General features: G+C 35.9%; 1 protein-coding gene across 5 annotated transcripts in view; it reads left to right on the top strand.

The window, feature by feature from the left end:
* The first annotated feature begins 3237 nt into the window (after positions 1 to 3237).
* The window catches only part of ANKRD17 (ankyrin repeat domain 17), a 160744-nt gene continuing 146197 nt past the window's right edge, over positions 3238 to 17784 (top strand). For all 5 annotated transcript variants that reach the window (XM_027769732.1, XM_027769734.1, XM_027769733.1 and 2 more), the window contains exon 1: positions 3238 to 3329. In XM_027769732.1, coding sequence (XP_027625533.1) covers positions 3276 to 3329 — 54 coding nt within the window. In that variant the 5' untranslated portion in view covers positions 3238 to 3275. The remainder of the gene's footprint in view (positions 3330 to 17784) is intronic.

Raw genomic sequence — 17784 nt, 5'->3', positions numbered from 1 at the left:
TATGTGCACTCACCAGAGAGAGAGAGAGAGAGAGAGAGAGAGAGAGAGAAAGTGAGAAGACATCTCCCAAGAGGAATGGTTACACTGCAATTCATTCTCCTCTCATGATTTTGGGCTTACAGGCACATGTACCTGGCATGAGTTTTAGGCCTCTGGGTCCAGGACTTGAACTGCAATTGGTCATGTGGGAGTCCAGAGCAACACCTGCTGGCCCCCAATGGAAATGAATGATATTTAAGAAGCCTCCAGATGCCAGGCATACCTATACATGAATGTTACTACCATCATTTACATTAACGTAAATGATCTGAGGTGAAACATTTATACTGTTTATTTGCCATTAATTTAACTTAGCCTTTGGATTCAAACAACTTCAGATTTGAATATTGATTTCATTCTCTTCTATAGCTACACTTATCTTGTCTGAGACTTCATTTCCTCATTAGTAAGATGGAGGAGAGACAGATGGTTCTGAGGATAGACTCTGGAACCAAATGCCTGTGTTCAAATCTTAGCACCTTGGCTTAATTAGCTTAGCTTGGAATTACTGGACAACCAACAGAGGTTGGTTAACTTTGCGGTTTCCCCAAATATAAAATGGGGATAATGATATCTTGTAGGGTTATTGTGAGAATTAAATGAGTTAATAATATACAAAGCATTTAAAATGGCATATAATAAGTATAATGTATTTCACTTACTTTAAATGATCACATAGCTTAGTGGGATTTTTTAGTCGACTGTGTGGGAGTCCATCACCTTTAACTACCACATCACCTGCCAGTCCCTTTTGAACTGCAATTGGTCATGTGGGAGTCCAGAGCAACACCTGCTGGCCCCCAATGGAAATGAATGATATTTAAGAAGCCTCCAGATGCCAGGCATACCTATACATGAATGTTACTACCATCATTTACATTAACGTAAATGATCTGAGGTGAAACATTTATACTGTTTATTTGCCATTAATTTAACTTAGCCTTTGGATTCAAACAACTTCAGATTTGAATATTGATTTCATTCTCTTCTATAGCTACACTTATCTTGTCTGAGACTTCATTTCCTCATTAGTAAGATGGAGGAGAGACAGATGGTTCTGAGGATAGACTCTGGAACCAAATGCCTGTGTTCAAATCTTAGCACCTTGGCTTAATTAGCTTAGCTTGGAATTACTGGACAACCAACAGAGGTTGGTTAACTTTGCGGTTTCCCCAAATATAAAATGGGGATAATGATATCTTGTAGGGTTATTGTGAGAATTAAATGAGTTAATAATATACAAAGCATTTAAAATGGCATATAATAAGTATAATGTATTTCACTTACTTTAAATGATCACATAGCTTAGTGGGATTTTTTAGTCGACTGTGTGGGAGTCCATCACCTTTAACTACCACATCACCTGCCAGTCCCTTAGCTGGATTCTCAGTGAGGATCTAAATAACATATTTATTTAAAAGTTTCTTACTTCTACAGTAAGGATGTTTTCTCAATATCAGAAGCTGTATTAGGCACTTTATTGCACTTAATCTTCATATAGTGCTGTGTCCTAAATGTGTAGTTGGCTGCACTTAAAACAGTTTTTGATATACAGTAGATATTCCAAGTTGAATGAATATTATTCCATTTTACAGGTTGATTAATTGAGGTCTAAGAGAATGCCCTCAGTTAATCAATCTGTAAAATATGGCATCACTTTGAAGAGCTATTACCAGCAGTCATTCACATCGTCACTTAGTTTAAATGTGGCCTTATGAGTTAAATTTATCTGTTAACTTCCACTTTCATTGTTCCCTTTCCTTTTAAAAATTCATTTTCTTGGAACCAGCAGATGGTGTAATGGTTACATCGCTGGACTCTCCCACCTAGTTGACAGCAGTTCAAGTCCCGTACACAGTGGTTTAAAACTCACGTTGGGTGCGTGCATGTGTGTGCCCACGGTCCTGAGAGGAGACTAGAGGAGGGATTGTGGCATGGCCATCCTCCCCCGGGCGGGGGGGGGGTTCTTACTTTCTGTCTCTCTGTCTCTCTCTCTCCAGTGAGCATATGTACCCTATAGCCAACATCTATTTCTAAAAAAAAAAAATTCTTTATTAGATTAAGAAAATTTACACTAAAAGAATGTTCACTTTTGAATTATTAGATTGAATAATCTGTACCTTGAAGGATCATTTCAAGTTCAATTTGTATGACTCTCCTACAAGTGCAGGGTGATTTTATTAATGCCACAGAGCATAAAACATTGTTCCTTTTCTAGTACATTATGTAGTATATTATTTAGTCTCTTATAGTATGATAAGGGAAGAAACAGGCTATTTCTTTGGTTAGTAAATGAAGTTAAAGGTGCTTCTGAAAGGAGTATATCTGTTATGGTAATTTTAACTCAGGGCCCAGCAGATGGCATAATGGTTACCTCACTACACTCCCATGTTGTTGACCGTGGTTCCAGTCCTGGACCCAGTGACTTCAAACTTATGCTGGGCTTGTGTGCCTGTGTGTCCCAGGTCCCAAAAGGAGCATGGAGAAGGGACTGTGGCATGGCCATCTCCCCTGGGGAGTGAATTCTTGGTGTCTGTCTGTCTCTCCAGTGAGTGCAAACACCCTATAACAAAAACCTCTCAAAAAATAAAAGTAATTGTAACTCAGTTGAAAGTTAATTGTGGTTGTAGGTAATGTATGAACAGACTGGTTTATAGAAAACCAGTTTGCAACCTAAAAAATACCCACATTAGAGTAGTTAATTTTTACACTCTCAGATTAACAATATCATATGCATATTATATAATCCATTTATCTTGTATAGCAAATTCCTGCTTGGCATTATCTTGCCTCCTTCTTTGCTTCTTTAATACAGCCATTAATCTCACTACAAGGCTTTACTGAGGATAAATTGCTGTGTAACCCACTTCAACCTCTTTTGTTCAACCAGGAAACCAGACGTATTAAAATAGCTTTTTAAAAATATATATAATTATTTCCTTTTTGAAATTTTAGGATTTAAAAATTTGAAATGATAAAATAAGAGAGTTTATCTATTTTGTCTGTTGAAATCACTTGACAGAAGTTTGGTTTGCAATAGAGCTTCTGTATCTTTAAAAAATACACAGTGAGTCACCCCCTGCTCTTTTGGTAGATGCCTGGCTAGTGAACAGCTAAGCTGCTTTAGGCATGTAATAGAACATTCCATTTCCTGTTCCCTTGCTGACACAGAGGAGTGTTCCTGCTGGCAATGATCTAATCATAGTGCAGTAAGAAACATGGCAGTTTGATAAAACATGGTGGAGACAGCGGCTGAAATGGAAGCATATGTTCTAGAAGACATTCTTGAGGTAGGGCTAGGTTTGTAAATGAAATGAAAGTTGAAATCTGAACAAAGAAATCTTATCTGCCGGAATTATTTCACAGATGAATAGATTAGAGGAGAGAGCAAAGAGAGGCAGAGCATAAAAGCAAGCCACGGTCAGACCTTATTCCGAATGAGTATGTGTCAGTCTGGTTCACATGATTACTAAAGAAGTCTAGAATTATGTTATTTAGAAAGTTAATGTTTCATAAATAGTAGATTTATGTTTGGTCGGGAAAGTGGGGGTGGTCAGACTTAATGAAAAGCCTGTGCTGGTGGTGTGACCTTTAGATTAACTCATTAGAAGGTGGGGTCTGCAAAGCAGCTTTCAGTAGGTTTAGTATCATATGTCTTAGAATTAATTTACATATCTAAGCTAAAGGTCTGTTTGCAGTTAACTGTTAACCACAGCTGGTTATTTTAGCTTACAACCAAGCATATATATCAATCTAATTGCTTAATTTACCTGATATACCCTGGTCCTAGATTTTACAAGTGACTTTGATTATTATATAAATTATTACATTAAAAATAAACAGAAACCCTTTAAAATATAGGGCACTAATGCTGGAGAGCTGTCAGTAAAAATTTCTTGTAATTCTAGTTTTGAGAATTTTAAATTATATTTTCTTTTTCAGTTATATCAATTTTATAGGAACCTATTTGAGTATGAATCAGTTCAAGGAAATGCATGTTAAAGTGAAACTAATTGATTTTGGCTTTGGGTGAATTATACTATTAAAAATTTATATTTATAGGTATAGATATTTAAATACCATTTCCCTTATCTGTGGGATTGTGGGTTTTTTCATTATTAAGAAAAACTAATTCAGCTAAAGAGACTTCATGGTGGTAAGTGATATCCCTGATACTTTCACTATTACGATAACTTATTAACTCTTTCACTGTCTTCAGAAAGAGATTTTATTGTGGTGAGAGGGCTTTGGAGAAGAAGCTGCAAAGGGGAGCTAGGCGGGGTTAGCAGAGAAAAAAAGCCTATGCGCATTATAAAGTGCTGCATGATCAATGAGCGTTTTCTGGAGTCCCTCGGTGTATGCTTGGAGCTGACATTGCAGCAAGTCTCATGGTTGTTCTGCAGAATGAAAACTGATTCCATTGTATTATCTACCTCCTTGCAGACACCTGCCAACATACTCTGTTCCCCTTAACTAAAAACTATGGTCTAACTTGAATAGTGTAATTAATTTCTATTTTCTTTTTTTAAAATTTTATAGTACTAGTGAGTTTCCTTGAAAATAATATGGTTAAATTATCCATTTAGAAATAGTGGTCTTTACTTTCATCAGGGGACTTTAGTGATTACCAGTGGTCACATGACTTTTTAGTGCTTCAGCTTAAACAACTTAATTAGATTATAAAGTTCCGGGTGGCATATTTGATTTGCTTTTTAAAATTTTTGCTTTGGATTTTAAAGAAGCATACTTTGTAGATTTCAGTAAATCTATTTGATAGATTGCCTTGACCATTTAAAATTTCAGCATATAATACATTTTAGAAGTCCTGTTTTATGGGGGAAATGCCACTCTTGCTTTCTTTTGTGACTTTAGTATAGCTTTCGAAAAGTGTTAACTTTAATTATTTCCATTAAAATTGTTTACTGTCATATTAAGATTTTTTTCATTCATTGTTACTAGTTATTAAAATAATGTTTGCAATTTTAATTGTTCTAAATTTCAGTCAGTCTTGGTTTCTGTATACCTGTTGCATTAAGCATTAAGATATTCTCTGAGTAGTTTTCTGTCTTTATTTCACATATTACTTTTAATTATTTGTCAATGATTGGAAGACTAAAATAGAAAAATTTTCAAGTAGTAATAAAAGAGGCTTTTCTAAAATTATGAGTATTTATAATGACCTAACGCTAAAAATAAAATCACAAAGAGTAAATTTGCGAACTCTGTGAAGTTAAATGTACTATTTTATAAAACACTTCATATTGCAAGTAAACAGATGTACATTACATAATGAGCTTTCCAGAAATTTAAAAAAAAAATGCTTTTAAGTTCTTTTTTTAGGGTTTGTCATAGGGTACATGTGGTCGCCTGAGACAGAGAGAGAGAAGGTGAGAAATCACCCTCATGGTGGATGGCCATGCTATAATCGTTTCTTCTCCATTCTTGTCTTGGGGTTTTGGGCACTTGATTTTCAAGCCACTGGATATGGACTTGAACTTTCGTAGGCCATGTGGGAGCCCACTTTCTTAACCACCATGCCGCCTACTGGCCCTTATTTTTTATTTCTTTTTTTAAGGGATAACTCCTTACATAAATGTCCAGTCATGAATAATGAAATTTATCCTTAAACTGCAGTGACAGTTTAATTAATTGTGACTAATATTGATCTTTTGGAAGTTCTTTATTGTAATTTCCTCCTTTGTGATATTATTTATGAAATAAAATATACATATAAAATAAAGTGGGATATAAAATGAAATGCATACATAATGGAATCTTTTGTAGATTTATAAAGATTGAATTCATATTTTGTATTTTTTAACCTGTCTTTGTAACTTGATCGTTTCTGTAGTAAATTTTTTTTTTTCTAATGTTTTTGCCCTAGAGCATGTACACTCGTGGAGAGAGACAGAGAGGAGATAATAGAAATCATTTCCCTGGGGGAATGGCCATGCTGCAATCTCTTCTCCTCCATTCTCCTATTAGGATTTTGGACATGTATGCACCTGGCGTGATTTTCAAGTGCCAAGTCCAGGACTCTAACCGCAGTTGCCCATGTGGCAGACCAGTACCTCAACGACTACACCACCTGCTGGCCCCTCCATAATCAATTTTTTAAAGATGCTTTTATTAAATCTTAATGAAAGAAACTTAAAAATCAGTATCATTACTGAATATAGAGCAGATTAATTTTCATAATGCTATGATTTTCTATTTAAACTCATTGTTTATCACATATATACCCACATGTATTTAAGTTGAACTTCCCATCTTTAAAATCTTAAGTAAAATTCTGTAAGTTTCAAAATATGTTTTTAAAAAAAAACAGAAAAGGTTGATTTCAACTTATTTAATTTCTTCTTAATCATCTCAGGAAATGGATTAAGTGTAATAACTTGATTATTTAAATTGTTTAAATAACACAGTAGTAATTTTCCTCTTCAAATTAAGTATTTCTCTTCTTTTGCCCACTGTCTATAAAAGGAACTAATACTCAGGTAGCCAACAAAATGAAGAAAGGGTGAGAGCCCATGTAAATATCTCTCATCTTGTACATACTATTTATGTTGCTTTTCCTGAGACATGATTATAATTACAGAATTTTTATTATTTTCTCATAAGGTGTATTCTTTAATGGATTTTAGGACTTAGAAAGATCAGTAGAACAATAAAGGCCTCTAAACTTTTTTATTTTATTTTATTTTATTTTATTTTTATTTTTGTTTATACCAAATTTGCATGAATAAGGGTTGTATGTATAAACCTGAAGTTCACTATATAGGCGTTAAAAAAATGTAAATGAAATATGGACCATGAAACAGGCCAGCCCCATGGTTAAGGAAGTCAGGTCCCACATGGGTGACTGTGTGATTTGAATCCTGGCTCTGGTAGCTTGAAAAACATTGTAGGTGTGTGTGTGTGTGTGTGTGTGTGTGTGTGTGTGTGTATAAGCATATATGCCCCAAAACCCTACAGGATTGAGAAATGGAGAAGGGATGATGGCATGACTATACCTCCACTTGAGGGTGTTTCTCCCTCTCCCTTCCTCTTTCTGTTTCATGGACATGCCCTCTGGCAAATGGGGAAAAAAACAAAAAAGAAATATAGGGGACCAGCACGTGTCATAGTGGTTAAAGTGCTGGACACTCCCACATGGCTGACCATGGTTTCAGTCTTGGACCTGGTACCTTGCTTTCCCACTTTCTCTTTCTCTCTCTCTCTCTGTCTCTCTCTGGTCAAATTAAAAATAAATGAGAATAAATAAAATTAAATACGTAATTCTTTTTAAAAGTGAATTATGTATTTCAGAAACTTAATGATATGTTTTTAGTATTATTATTTGTAATTAAACCAGCTTCCTGAAATATTTTGTAGAAATAAGAAATATTCACAAATATATACTTCTATTTTTTTAATATTTTTAAGTTCCTAATATTTTTGTTAGAGTATGATATTTGATGTATTTTTGTTTTGGTGGGCTGGCCTTGTGGCATAGTATAAAGGACCTGGATCTCAAATAGCAAACTGCGTAGTTTCAATTTCAGCCCCCAGAGGATTTAAAAACACATTGGGCACATGTGTCCCCAAAATCCCAACAGGATGGAGAAATGGAGAAGGGACTGTGGGTGGCATCACTGTACCCCTTGGGAGGTGTTTTCTACTTCTCTCTCTCTCTGTCTCTGTTGAGTGCACATGCCCTCTACTAAAATTTTTTAAAGTATTAATTTTGATGAAAACACAAGTATTTATAGTGTTGAGTATAAAAACTCCCATGCCCAATCTTGTTTCTTTGTCAACTGAAGCGAGGATTTATAGCTTCTTCAGTTCTTAATGTTACAGATCGTAATATATAAGGTAATAAGCCCCAAGATCTGATTCAACCTTTTAAGTTAGAACTGAATTAAGGGTCAGATTTTATTTATTTATTTTTTTTTGAGAGGTTTTTGCTATAGGGCGTGGGCGCTTGCCAGAAAGACAGAGACAGAGAGACAGAAAGCGAGAAATCACCCCCCAGGGGAGATGGCCACGCTGCAATCTCTTCTCCTCCATTCCCCTCTTGGGATCTTGGGCAGGCACGCACACGTACCCGGCGTGAGTTCAAGCCACTGGGTCCGGGACTCGAACTGCAGTTGACTACATGGGAGTCCAGTGACATAGCCATTATGCTAACTACTGGTTCCCCAAGGGTGAGATTTAAGCAAAGCAAGTAGGTTTATTATGGAGCCATTTCTTGATCTAGATTCATCTTGACATCAGAGAGCTGTTATTGTTTTTAGAATGATTGAAATAAGAGCACTAGGGGGGACCAGCAGTTGGTGTAGTGGCTATGTTGCTGGATTCCATGTAGTCAACTGTGGTTTGAGTCCTGGACCCAGTGGCTTAAACTCACACCGGGCACGTGTCCCTGCATACCTGCTTAAGATCCTGAAAGCACAATGGAGGAGGAGGGATTGGGGCATGGCCATTCCCCCCGGGGGCTGATTTCTTGCTTTCTGTCTCTCTGTCTCTGTCTCTGTCTTTCTGGTGAGCACACATGCCCTATAGCAAAAAAAGACAAAAGAAAAAAAGCAGTAGGAAATTACTGTTTTCTTTGGTTTGTCAAGATTATGGATTAATGATCAATAGTGGGTTCTATAAGTCAGACAGTATAAATCGACTTGCTATTTATTATAAAAATATTTTTTGTTAATGATATCAAATCTCCATATAGTGGACTCTTTGGACAGTTATTTGCTATGTATTTTCTTATTCTGTAAAATATATTGTCTTATGTAATACACACCAGTTGTATACCATACCAGTCTTTTGTGGATTTCTAAAGTTCTATATTTAATGTAACCATGGTGACATTTTTTTTGTTCAGGAAAAGTTTGGAGTAACTCTTACACATAAGTTGGTCTAGGCACAAAAATTTAGCTAAATATGTAAATTATTTGAATTGATAAAACTAATCATTTTTGCTCATTAAGAGGTTTTAGAATCAAGATGAAACATATTAAACAATGAATCACATAATCCATAAAATATTTATAGAGTATCTTCAGCATTTCATCCATTTGAAATTTAGTGAGGGTTATTCCAGCTAATTTTGTTTCACAGAGATAAAACTGCAGAAGAAAAATGCTTGCCATTGTTATTTTAAACGATCCTTAACTCAGGATGCATTCAGATGCATATTCAAATATGTGTATTTTGCTTCATCAGTTCCCTTCTGGAATGCATGTTTTTTCATCAGTACCTTTACAAGGCTGATAATACATTCTAAATTTTTCAGTAAGCAGATATTTTTCTTCATGTGACACTTTTTGGTTGTCTTTTTATACATTTTTGTTAATGTGTATTTGTGAATGTGGGGCTGTCTGGACTGTCCCTTAACCTCCCATTTTCATCTTTTTATTTGTAAAGATTTTTCTATTTCTTTTTTTAAAAGAATATTTTTATTGAATTTTATTATCGTCATCACTATTGTTTAATTTGACCAGAGAGCGAGAGAGAAGGCAAGCCGCAGTCCAGGACTTTATTGTCAGTAAGTGGGAGTCCCTAACCATCATGCCACCTGCTGGCCCTTTATTCTTTTTTTTTTTTTTTTTTTTCACTATAAGGGCGCATGCGCTCGCCAGATAGACAGAGAGAGACATTAGAGACAGAAAGCGAGAAATCACCCCCCAGGGGGGATGGTCACGCCGCAATCCCTTCTCCTCCATTCTCCTCTCGGGATCTTGGGCACGCACGCACACTCGCCTGGCGTGAGTATTAAGCCACCGGGTCCGGGACGTGAACCGCGGTCAACTATGTGGGAGTCCAGCGACATAGCCATTACGCTAACTGCTGGTTCCCTTTATTCCTTTTTTAAAAAATTATTTTTCTTGGAAGCAGCAGATGGCATAATGGTTATGTCACTGGACTCCCATGTGGTCACCGTAGTTCTGAGTCCCACAGTCTGGTGGACATGGTGACTTTAAACTCACATTGGCTGCATGTGCGTGTATGCGTACCCAAAATCCTGAGAGGAAAATGGAGGAGAAGGGATTGCAACATGGCCATATCCCTGGGGCAGTGATTTCTCCCTTTCTGTCTCTCTGTGTCTCTCTGATGAGCTCATGTGCCCTATAGTAAAAATCTCTCTAAAATAAAAAAAGAAATTATTTTTCTTTTCCTTTCTTTTTTTTTTTTTTGCCAGAGGGACACGGGCACTTGCCAGAGAGAGACAGAAAGAAGGCAGCAGCTGGTGGGCAAGGGCAACTGCACTTTACTTCCTCATTTCTCCCGTTCCATCAGGATTTTGGACATGTACACACATGTGTGCTATGTGTTTTTTGAGCACTGGGGCTGGGATTTGAACCGAGGTCAGCCATGTAGGATCCAGCTCCTCATGCACAGAGCTTAAGGACTGTGCTAGAAGGCAGGCCCAAGATTTATTTATTCTTAGATAATTTTAGACTGTGTGTATACACATTCAGACAACATGCATTCTCTCTTTCTCTTTCTCACACACACACATTTGTACTCTGTACATACACCCATGTGCTTATTTTGTTATACAGTATATATACTCTTATTTGAAAAGTCCGGTTTTTCTTGGAAGGGTAGGACAAAAGTACAACATTGCTTTTTCATACACCAATTTTGGGGGAATACATGGGGAAGTAGATGACTGAAAGACATTTATTTTACTTAATAATCTCTTTCAAGAAGAATGATATTTTAGTGGAACCTAGAAGCTCCAAGTAGTTATCAGTCAGTTAGTTGTTCAACTGGAAGTAGGTGAACTAGTCTTTTACTTGTATATGACAAAAAAGGCAGAGTCGAGTCGTTCAATATGTTACTAGTCCCATATAGATCCATTATAATCTAGTAGTTAATGCGTACTATGGAGCATAAATTAGAAAAGATCTATGTAATGTATTATCTGCACATATGCAACAACATTGGCATTTTCCTGGATATAAATTGTTGAGGTACTTGTTCTGACACTGGAGCTCATTCTGGTTGAAGTGACTTGATAGCCATAAAGTCCTGGTTAACCATTGGTTTAGTTTAGTATATGATTTTCAAAGTTTCCAAAATAAAGGCCTTTCGTAAGGTATTCATAAATATTAAATATCTGTGAGATGATAACTTTTGGTTTCATTAGTGGTTTGATTAATATTAAATCTTGAATTGAATCAGACTTTCTAACTACCTGAATATGTGTTGTAAGTATGCCAATGTAGTTTTATGGTGTCAATAATAAATAGCACATTAGCTACATTTTATTGAGTATTGAGTTACTATACATAGAGGGACAATGCCGAGTACTTCATAAGCATTGTTTGATTTAATCTTCTCAATGATTCTGTGAGAAGATAGCTACTTCATAGAAGGCTTATGAGAATAAATGAGATGATCTGTGACAATATTTTACATAATACTTAATAAATATATACTTAACACTTAACTATTAGCCTTTTTTTAAGCAATGATAACCCTCATATAATACCTGTATGCTATCATCTCTCATTTGAAGATGAAAATTTGAGCCTCAGAGTTGATTGGAGCAATTGTCGCAGATTTTTTTTTTGGGTATTAAACTTAACTCTTTTACACTTTTGATTACTGAAGATTCAGAAGAGTGTTGGTTTATGAGAGCTGTAGCTGATAATATTTACCAAATGAGAAATTAAAATTCAGAATTTAAAACATTTACATGTTTATTCACTTAATGATACTAACCTCATTACACGTTAATACTTTCATAAAAAGAAACTATTTGCCCAAAGAAAAAAAACTAGTGAAAAAAATTTAAAAAAAGAGAAAAACTAGTGAGAAAGTGACATTGTTTTACGGTTTTGCTAATATTCTTAAAGTCTAGCTTAATAGACAATAACCAAATAATCTTATCTCCTTTTATAATAAATCTTTTTTTGGTTGAAGCCTCTGAAGAAAATTAATGTCTGTGATAATGATAAAAATGGGAAGAGTATTTTTTTTTTTATTTTGCAGAGGTTTTTGCTATAGGGCACGTGCGCTCGCCAGACAGACAGAGAGAGACATAGAGACAGAAAGCAAGAAATCACCCCCAGGGGGGATGGTCACGCCGCAATCCCTTCTCCTCCATTCTCCTCTTGGGATATTGGGCACGCACACACATGCGCCCAGTGTGAGTTTTAAGCCACCGGTTCCGGGACGTGAACCGCGGTCGACTACATGGGAGTCCAGTGACATAGCCATTACACTAACTGCTGGTTGCTGTAAAATGGGAAGAGTATTTTAATAGCCTTTTCAGATATGTGTGGGTATTTTTTGATATTATTCTTAAACTCAATAAGGGGTAGTTTCTTTTCCTTCCTTTCTTCCTCCCTCCCTTCCTTTCTTTTTTTACAAATTTGCTATAGAGTGCATGTGTTCGCTGGAGAGAGAGCGAATGACTAAGAAAGTGAGAAAGCACACTCCAGGGTAGATGACCATGCTGTAGTACCTTCTTCATTCTCCTCTTGACATTTTGGGTATGCATGCACATGTCCTTAGTGTTTTTTAAACCGCTGGGTCCAGACTTAAACTACACTGTGGGCCATGTAGGACTTAAACCACTGTGCCACCTCGCTGGCTCAAGAGGTAGTTTCTTTAAGGTTAGTTGCCATGTAGAAGCTGAAACAGTATTAGTGAACTTTTTCAACTCACTAGATTAAAATCCATTAATTGAATCAAAAGTGTTAAGGATTTTGTAACATACATTAGTTTGTTAGAAAATGCGGGTTCCTTTATTCTTACAATATTAAAAAATAAATTACATTTTCTAATCTCACCACCAATTTCAGAGAAGTGAAAAGCTGGGAACCTGTCAGCATTCATGTGTCAGATGAAAGTTTTCTAAAATTGTAATTTTTTTCTTCAAAGCTTCAGTTTTACCATTAACAACAAAGAATACGAATTGTTTTTCTTGAAATGACAACTTCACTTCATTCTTTTTTGAGAAAATATCTGTCAAATAAGTTTGAATTACCTTAGTCTAAGCAAAAATAGTGTTCCATGGGATGTGACTGGCCCAGCTCACATTTTCACAAGTGTTTTTCTTGAGTCAACTTCCATACTGTACAGCAGAAGTGCTTTTTATTACGTCACACAGAATATTAAAAAGACATACACTTGATGAAAAAATTTAAAATTAATAATTTTCACTGCTTCATAAAGGAAACTGACTTTGTTTTTCTTCTTTTTTTTTAATTGAGTGCATTGCAGAGAAGAATATGATGACTACTACTAACAGATTGGTGTCATGTCCTTGAATCACATTAAGAAGCCAGCAATTTTACCCACCATTGCTTTCGTATCATCAGTGCAAGTGTCAACACAGTGAAACAGGCAAATAACTTGAGTATTATAAAAATAATTTTGACCTCACAGACCCTCTGAGGGAGTCTTGGGAATCCCCATGGAACTCATGGATCACATTTGAGTAATTGCTGTTTTGTAGTATATTGCCAAAGTTTATGGTCAGTAAGAGGGACAGAGCGAAGATTGAGACTTAAGTCTGCTTGACCGAAATCTATTCTTTCACCATCTAATCAAATTTTTTAATTTATCATGTAGTCCTAATTTCCATAATCTCCATAATACTTCCCTCTAGGTCACTGTCTTTCAGCTACAATATAACAAGTTTAAGAAGTGGGACAAGGGGCCAGCAGATGATGTGGATAAGGTACTGGACTCCCACATGGCTCACTGTGGTTCAAGTTCAGGTACCAGTGGCTTGAAACTCATGCTGGGTGCCTGTGTGTGTGTGCCCAAAATCATGAGAGGAAAATGGAGGAGAGATTGTGGTATGGCCCTCTACCCAGGGGGTGATTTCACACTTTGTATTCTCTTTGTCTCTTTCTAAAGACTGCACATGTCCTATGACAACCTAAACAAACAAAAAAAAAGTGGGACAAAACTTTATGTGGTGTGATAATTTGACTGTTGCTTTACACTTACAAGTTCTAGGTTACATTTGGAATTCCTGAAAGTAAGAAGTTTGAGGTTCCCTGAGTGAAGTCGTAGTGAAAGGAAATGCTAGGAATAAGGAGGAAATTGTTTTGCTTGTAAAATACTAATAATGATGTTTCAATATAGATAAAAAGAATAATTAAAAACTAAAGAGGTTGGTACCAGCAGTTGGCATAAGGGTTACAGCTCTGGACTCCCACATAGCTGACCATGGTTCGAGTCCCAGACCCGGAAGCTGGAAACTCAACACAAGGCTCTTGTGCATGTGTGCCAAATATTCCGGGGGGGAGAATGGAGGAGAAGAGATTGTGGTGTGACCATCCCTCTTGAGGGGTGATTTCTCACCTTCAGTCTTTCTTTCTCTTTCTGGTGAGTGCATGAGCCCTATAGCAAAAATCTCTCTGAAAAAATAATAACAAAAACAAAAACCATACCCCAAAACTAAAATTGATTCATAAATTCTGACCAGTGTCCGATATTACAATTCTACTGAATAATTAGGAATGGAGTTTATAAATTATAACTGATTATATTTTGACAAGTTAAACAAATTTATGAAGTATTTGTCAAATTTGAAAATTTTTTATTTTGAAATATAGATGTCTTTCCCATCCTCCTATTTCTATTACAAGTACCAATTTGTTTTCATCCAGTCAAGAGTAGTTCTTTCCCTGATAATAGTTCAATTCTATATTGTCTATGAAAACAAAAAGATACAGATAATGTGTATCTTTATTTACTGAAAAACTAAGCTGTTAATTTCAAATTGCTTTATATAGAGGCCAAATTGAATAATTTAAAATGTACTTTATACTGTCCTTCTAAGATTATATAAGTATGTATACTTACATGTGCTATATTTTTGCCACATTTTACTTTTTTAAAAATAATTTTTGTGATTATTTATTTTTAGTTTGATGAGAGAGAAAGAGAAAGTGAGGAAGCAAGCTACCAGGTCCTGGACTCAAACTGTGGTCAGCCATGTGTGAGTCCAGCGCCTTTACCACCATGTCACATGCTGGCCTCACCACATTTTACTTTTGACATTGGCATTGGAATAAATAGGATATTTTCATAGGAAAAGAAAATGTCAGTTAATATCTGTACATTTGTCTTGTCTCTAACTCTCAAATACCATTTCTCATTACCCCCAAATTCCTAGCAGTTATTGAGAGGAGAAATATTGTTAGGCCAGTGTTAAATTGTTTTGGTGTTTGTGGCATCTGTATTTATTTGTTTAGTCTCTGACCTTTTGCCATTTAGCTACTTTATCTCATTTTTGGTACCTGCTGTTTACCTCACATGATTTTTTTTTCTACAGCTATGATTGTCTAGAATTTGATTTTCTACTTGGTATATTTGTATTTTCACACAGACCTCATTTGTTGCCTTTATTCATCTAACTAGTGTTTGCCCTTCTGTGTTTCTAACCTTGAATTTCTCTTGTTACCACTCTCCCTGTCCTTGTCACATGTTCTCCATTTGTAATTTATGCTGTCATCATAATGTAAGACTGACATATGTTTTAGTGAAGTGTTTAAGCACGTTTGAGAAATATAGTTTATAAATTTTTATATTTCAAAAGGAAATACTATTTAAGATTTTTCAAAAACGTGTTGTTTTTAAGAGCTAATGCATAATGGGAAAGTTTTCCTTTTAGAGATTTTGTGTCACATTTGTATAATATTTTGTTATCTTTTCAAAATAAATTTTTTGCTCCTGTTGTTTTTATCCTTTTCCCCATGAAATAATTTAAAGGAGATGAGATTGGATAGAAAAGTGCTTTCTTTGGGACAAGCAGATGTTGTAATGTTTACATTGCTGGACTCTCACATAGTTGGCCACAGTTCGAATTCTGGACCTGGTGGCTTAAAACTCACACTGAGAACACGTACGTGCATGTCCAAAGTCCTGAGAGGAGAATAGAGGAGGAGAAGGGATTGTGGTGTGGCCATCCCCATGGGGGGTGATTTCTCACTTTCTGTCTGTCTGTCTCTATTTTGAGTGCACATTGTCCTATAGCAAAAATCTCTTTAAAAAAAGAAAAGTGCTTTTTTCTGTAAACTTTATTTAGTTAGATAACCAAAATATTAGGTAAGCCTTGCATGTATCATTCAAAAAAGTCTTGGCAGGTGGGTCATTATTTTATAAATATTGTATGATTTACGTAAGTATCTTTTAGAAAGATTAATGGAATGCTGAATTATGGTTGACATCGAAAAGGATTTCTAGACTAATAGGCTTTCTTTTCATTATCGTAGCTTTTTGTTCAATAGTTTGATTTTCTGTGAATAGCTTTATTCTTGATGTCACCAGTGATTTAACATTGTATTTGGAACATAGTAAATGCTTGTTGGTTGGTTGTTATTTATTTATTTTTTTTAATTTGACTTATACAGTGAAGGAGTCTCCATTCTTTTTTTTTTTTTTTTTTTTTTTTAGAGGTTTTTGCTATAGGGCGCGTGTGCTCACCAGAAAGACAGAGAGAGACAGAGAGAAAGCGAGAAATCACCCCCCAGGGGGGATGCACCTGGCGTGAGTTTCAAGTCACTGGGTCCAGGACTCGAACCGTAGTCCACTACATGGGAGTTCAGCAACATAGCTGTTATGCTAACTGCTGGTCCCAAAGGAACCCCTATTCTATCTTACTTTTTTCCCTGGCAATGTCTTTGAACTCTTCTTGTCTTTGGTTACGTATGTATTAGGTTGTTCAAAAAATCATGACTCATTTTTGCATAGAAAAACAAAAATAAGTCATGACTTTCCAGACAACCCAATATATGGAGTAAAGGAGAGCTAAAATTCATTCCTATTGACTCAGATCTACGCTGGTAAGCAGTAGGTTGGTAGTTTTAAGAATTATAAGCTTGTATATTGTTTGAACAAATTTTTTTAATTCTATGTTTTTTACACTCTCAAATTAGAATGTACCACCTACTTTCTCTAAGATCCTATCTACATATAAAAGTCTTTAACAAGATTTAAAAAATATTTTACTTATTTCTTTGATGAGAGAGAGGGAAAGGCAGACTGACAGTACCTCCAACAGGGTCTTAATGCTGCAATTCACCTCCAGTTTCAGTCAGCCCCAGATTTATGGGCACATGGTGCCTAGAGGAGCCTAAAACCTTCCCATGTGGCCCAGCCTTGCAGAGTGTTGTGTCTTACTGCTGCATCATTGTCTGGCCCTTACACCTGGGTTTCTTTTTTAATTTTTAAGAGAGAGATTTGCTGTAAGGGCACGTGTGCTCACCGGAGACACTGAGCGACAGAAAGAAAGAGAGAAATAACCCCGCAGGGAGGATTGCTAGGCCACAGTCCTTCTCTTGCATTCTCCTCTTGGGATTTTGGACATACAATGCACACATGCTTGGTGTGTGTGTTTTTTAAACCCTTGGGTCCAGGACTCGAACCATGGTAGACTATGTAGGAGTTCAGCAATGTAACCATTATGACATCTGCTGGTCCCACAACTGGATTTCTTAAGGTAATGATTTCAGTAACATCTGAACAAAAAGTTTGCAATGATGATGTCCATCTACTTACTATATGTTTTAGACTCTTTAACTCATTTTACTATGTTGTTTTATATTTAAGAATTAAATTCAAGCTCAATTTGGCATCTGAAGTGTATATGATGTGACCTTATTACATTCACTCAATTTTATCTTCATAATACCTAATCTAAATTTTTTAGTCTTTATCCTGTTAATGCTTACATAGACTGCTTCTTGCTCTTTTTACCATCTTTGTTATTGAAAATCTTGGCTTAGATCCACC

This window comes from Tupaia chinensis, unplaced genomic scaffold, assembly GCF_000334495.1.
Source record: "Tupaia chinensis unplaced genomic scaffold, TupChi_1.0 Scaffold000086_1, whole genome shotgun sequence".
NCBI classification, from domain to species: domain Eukaryota; kingdom Metazoa; phylum Chordata; class Mammalia; order Scandentia; family Tupaiidae; genus Tupaia; species Tupaia belangeri.
This window is presented reverse-complemented; position numbering and strand designations above follow the sequence as displayed.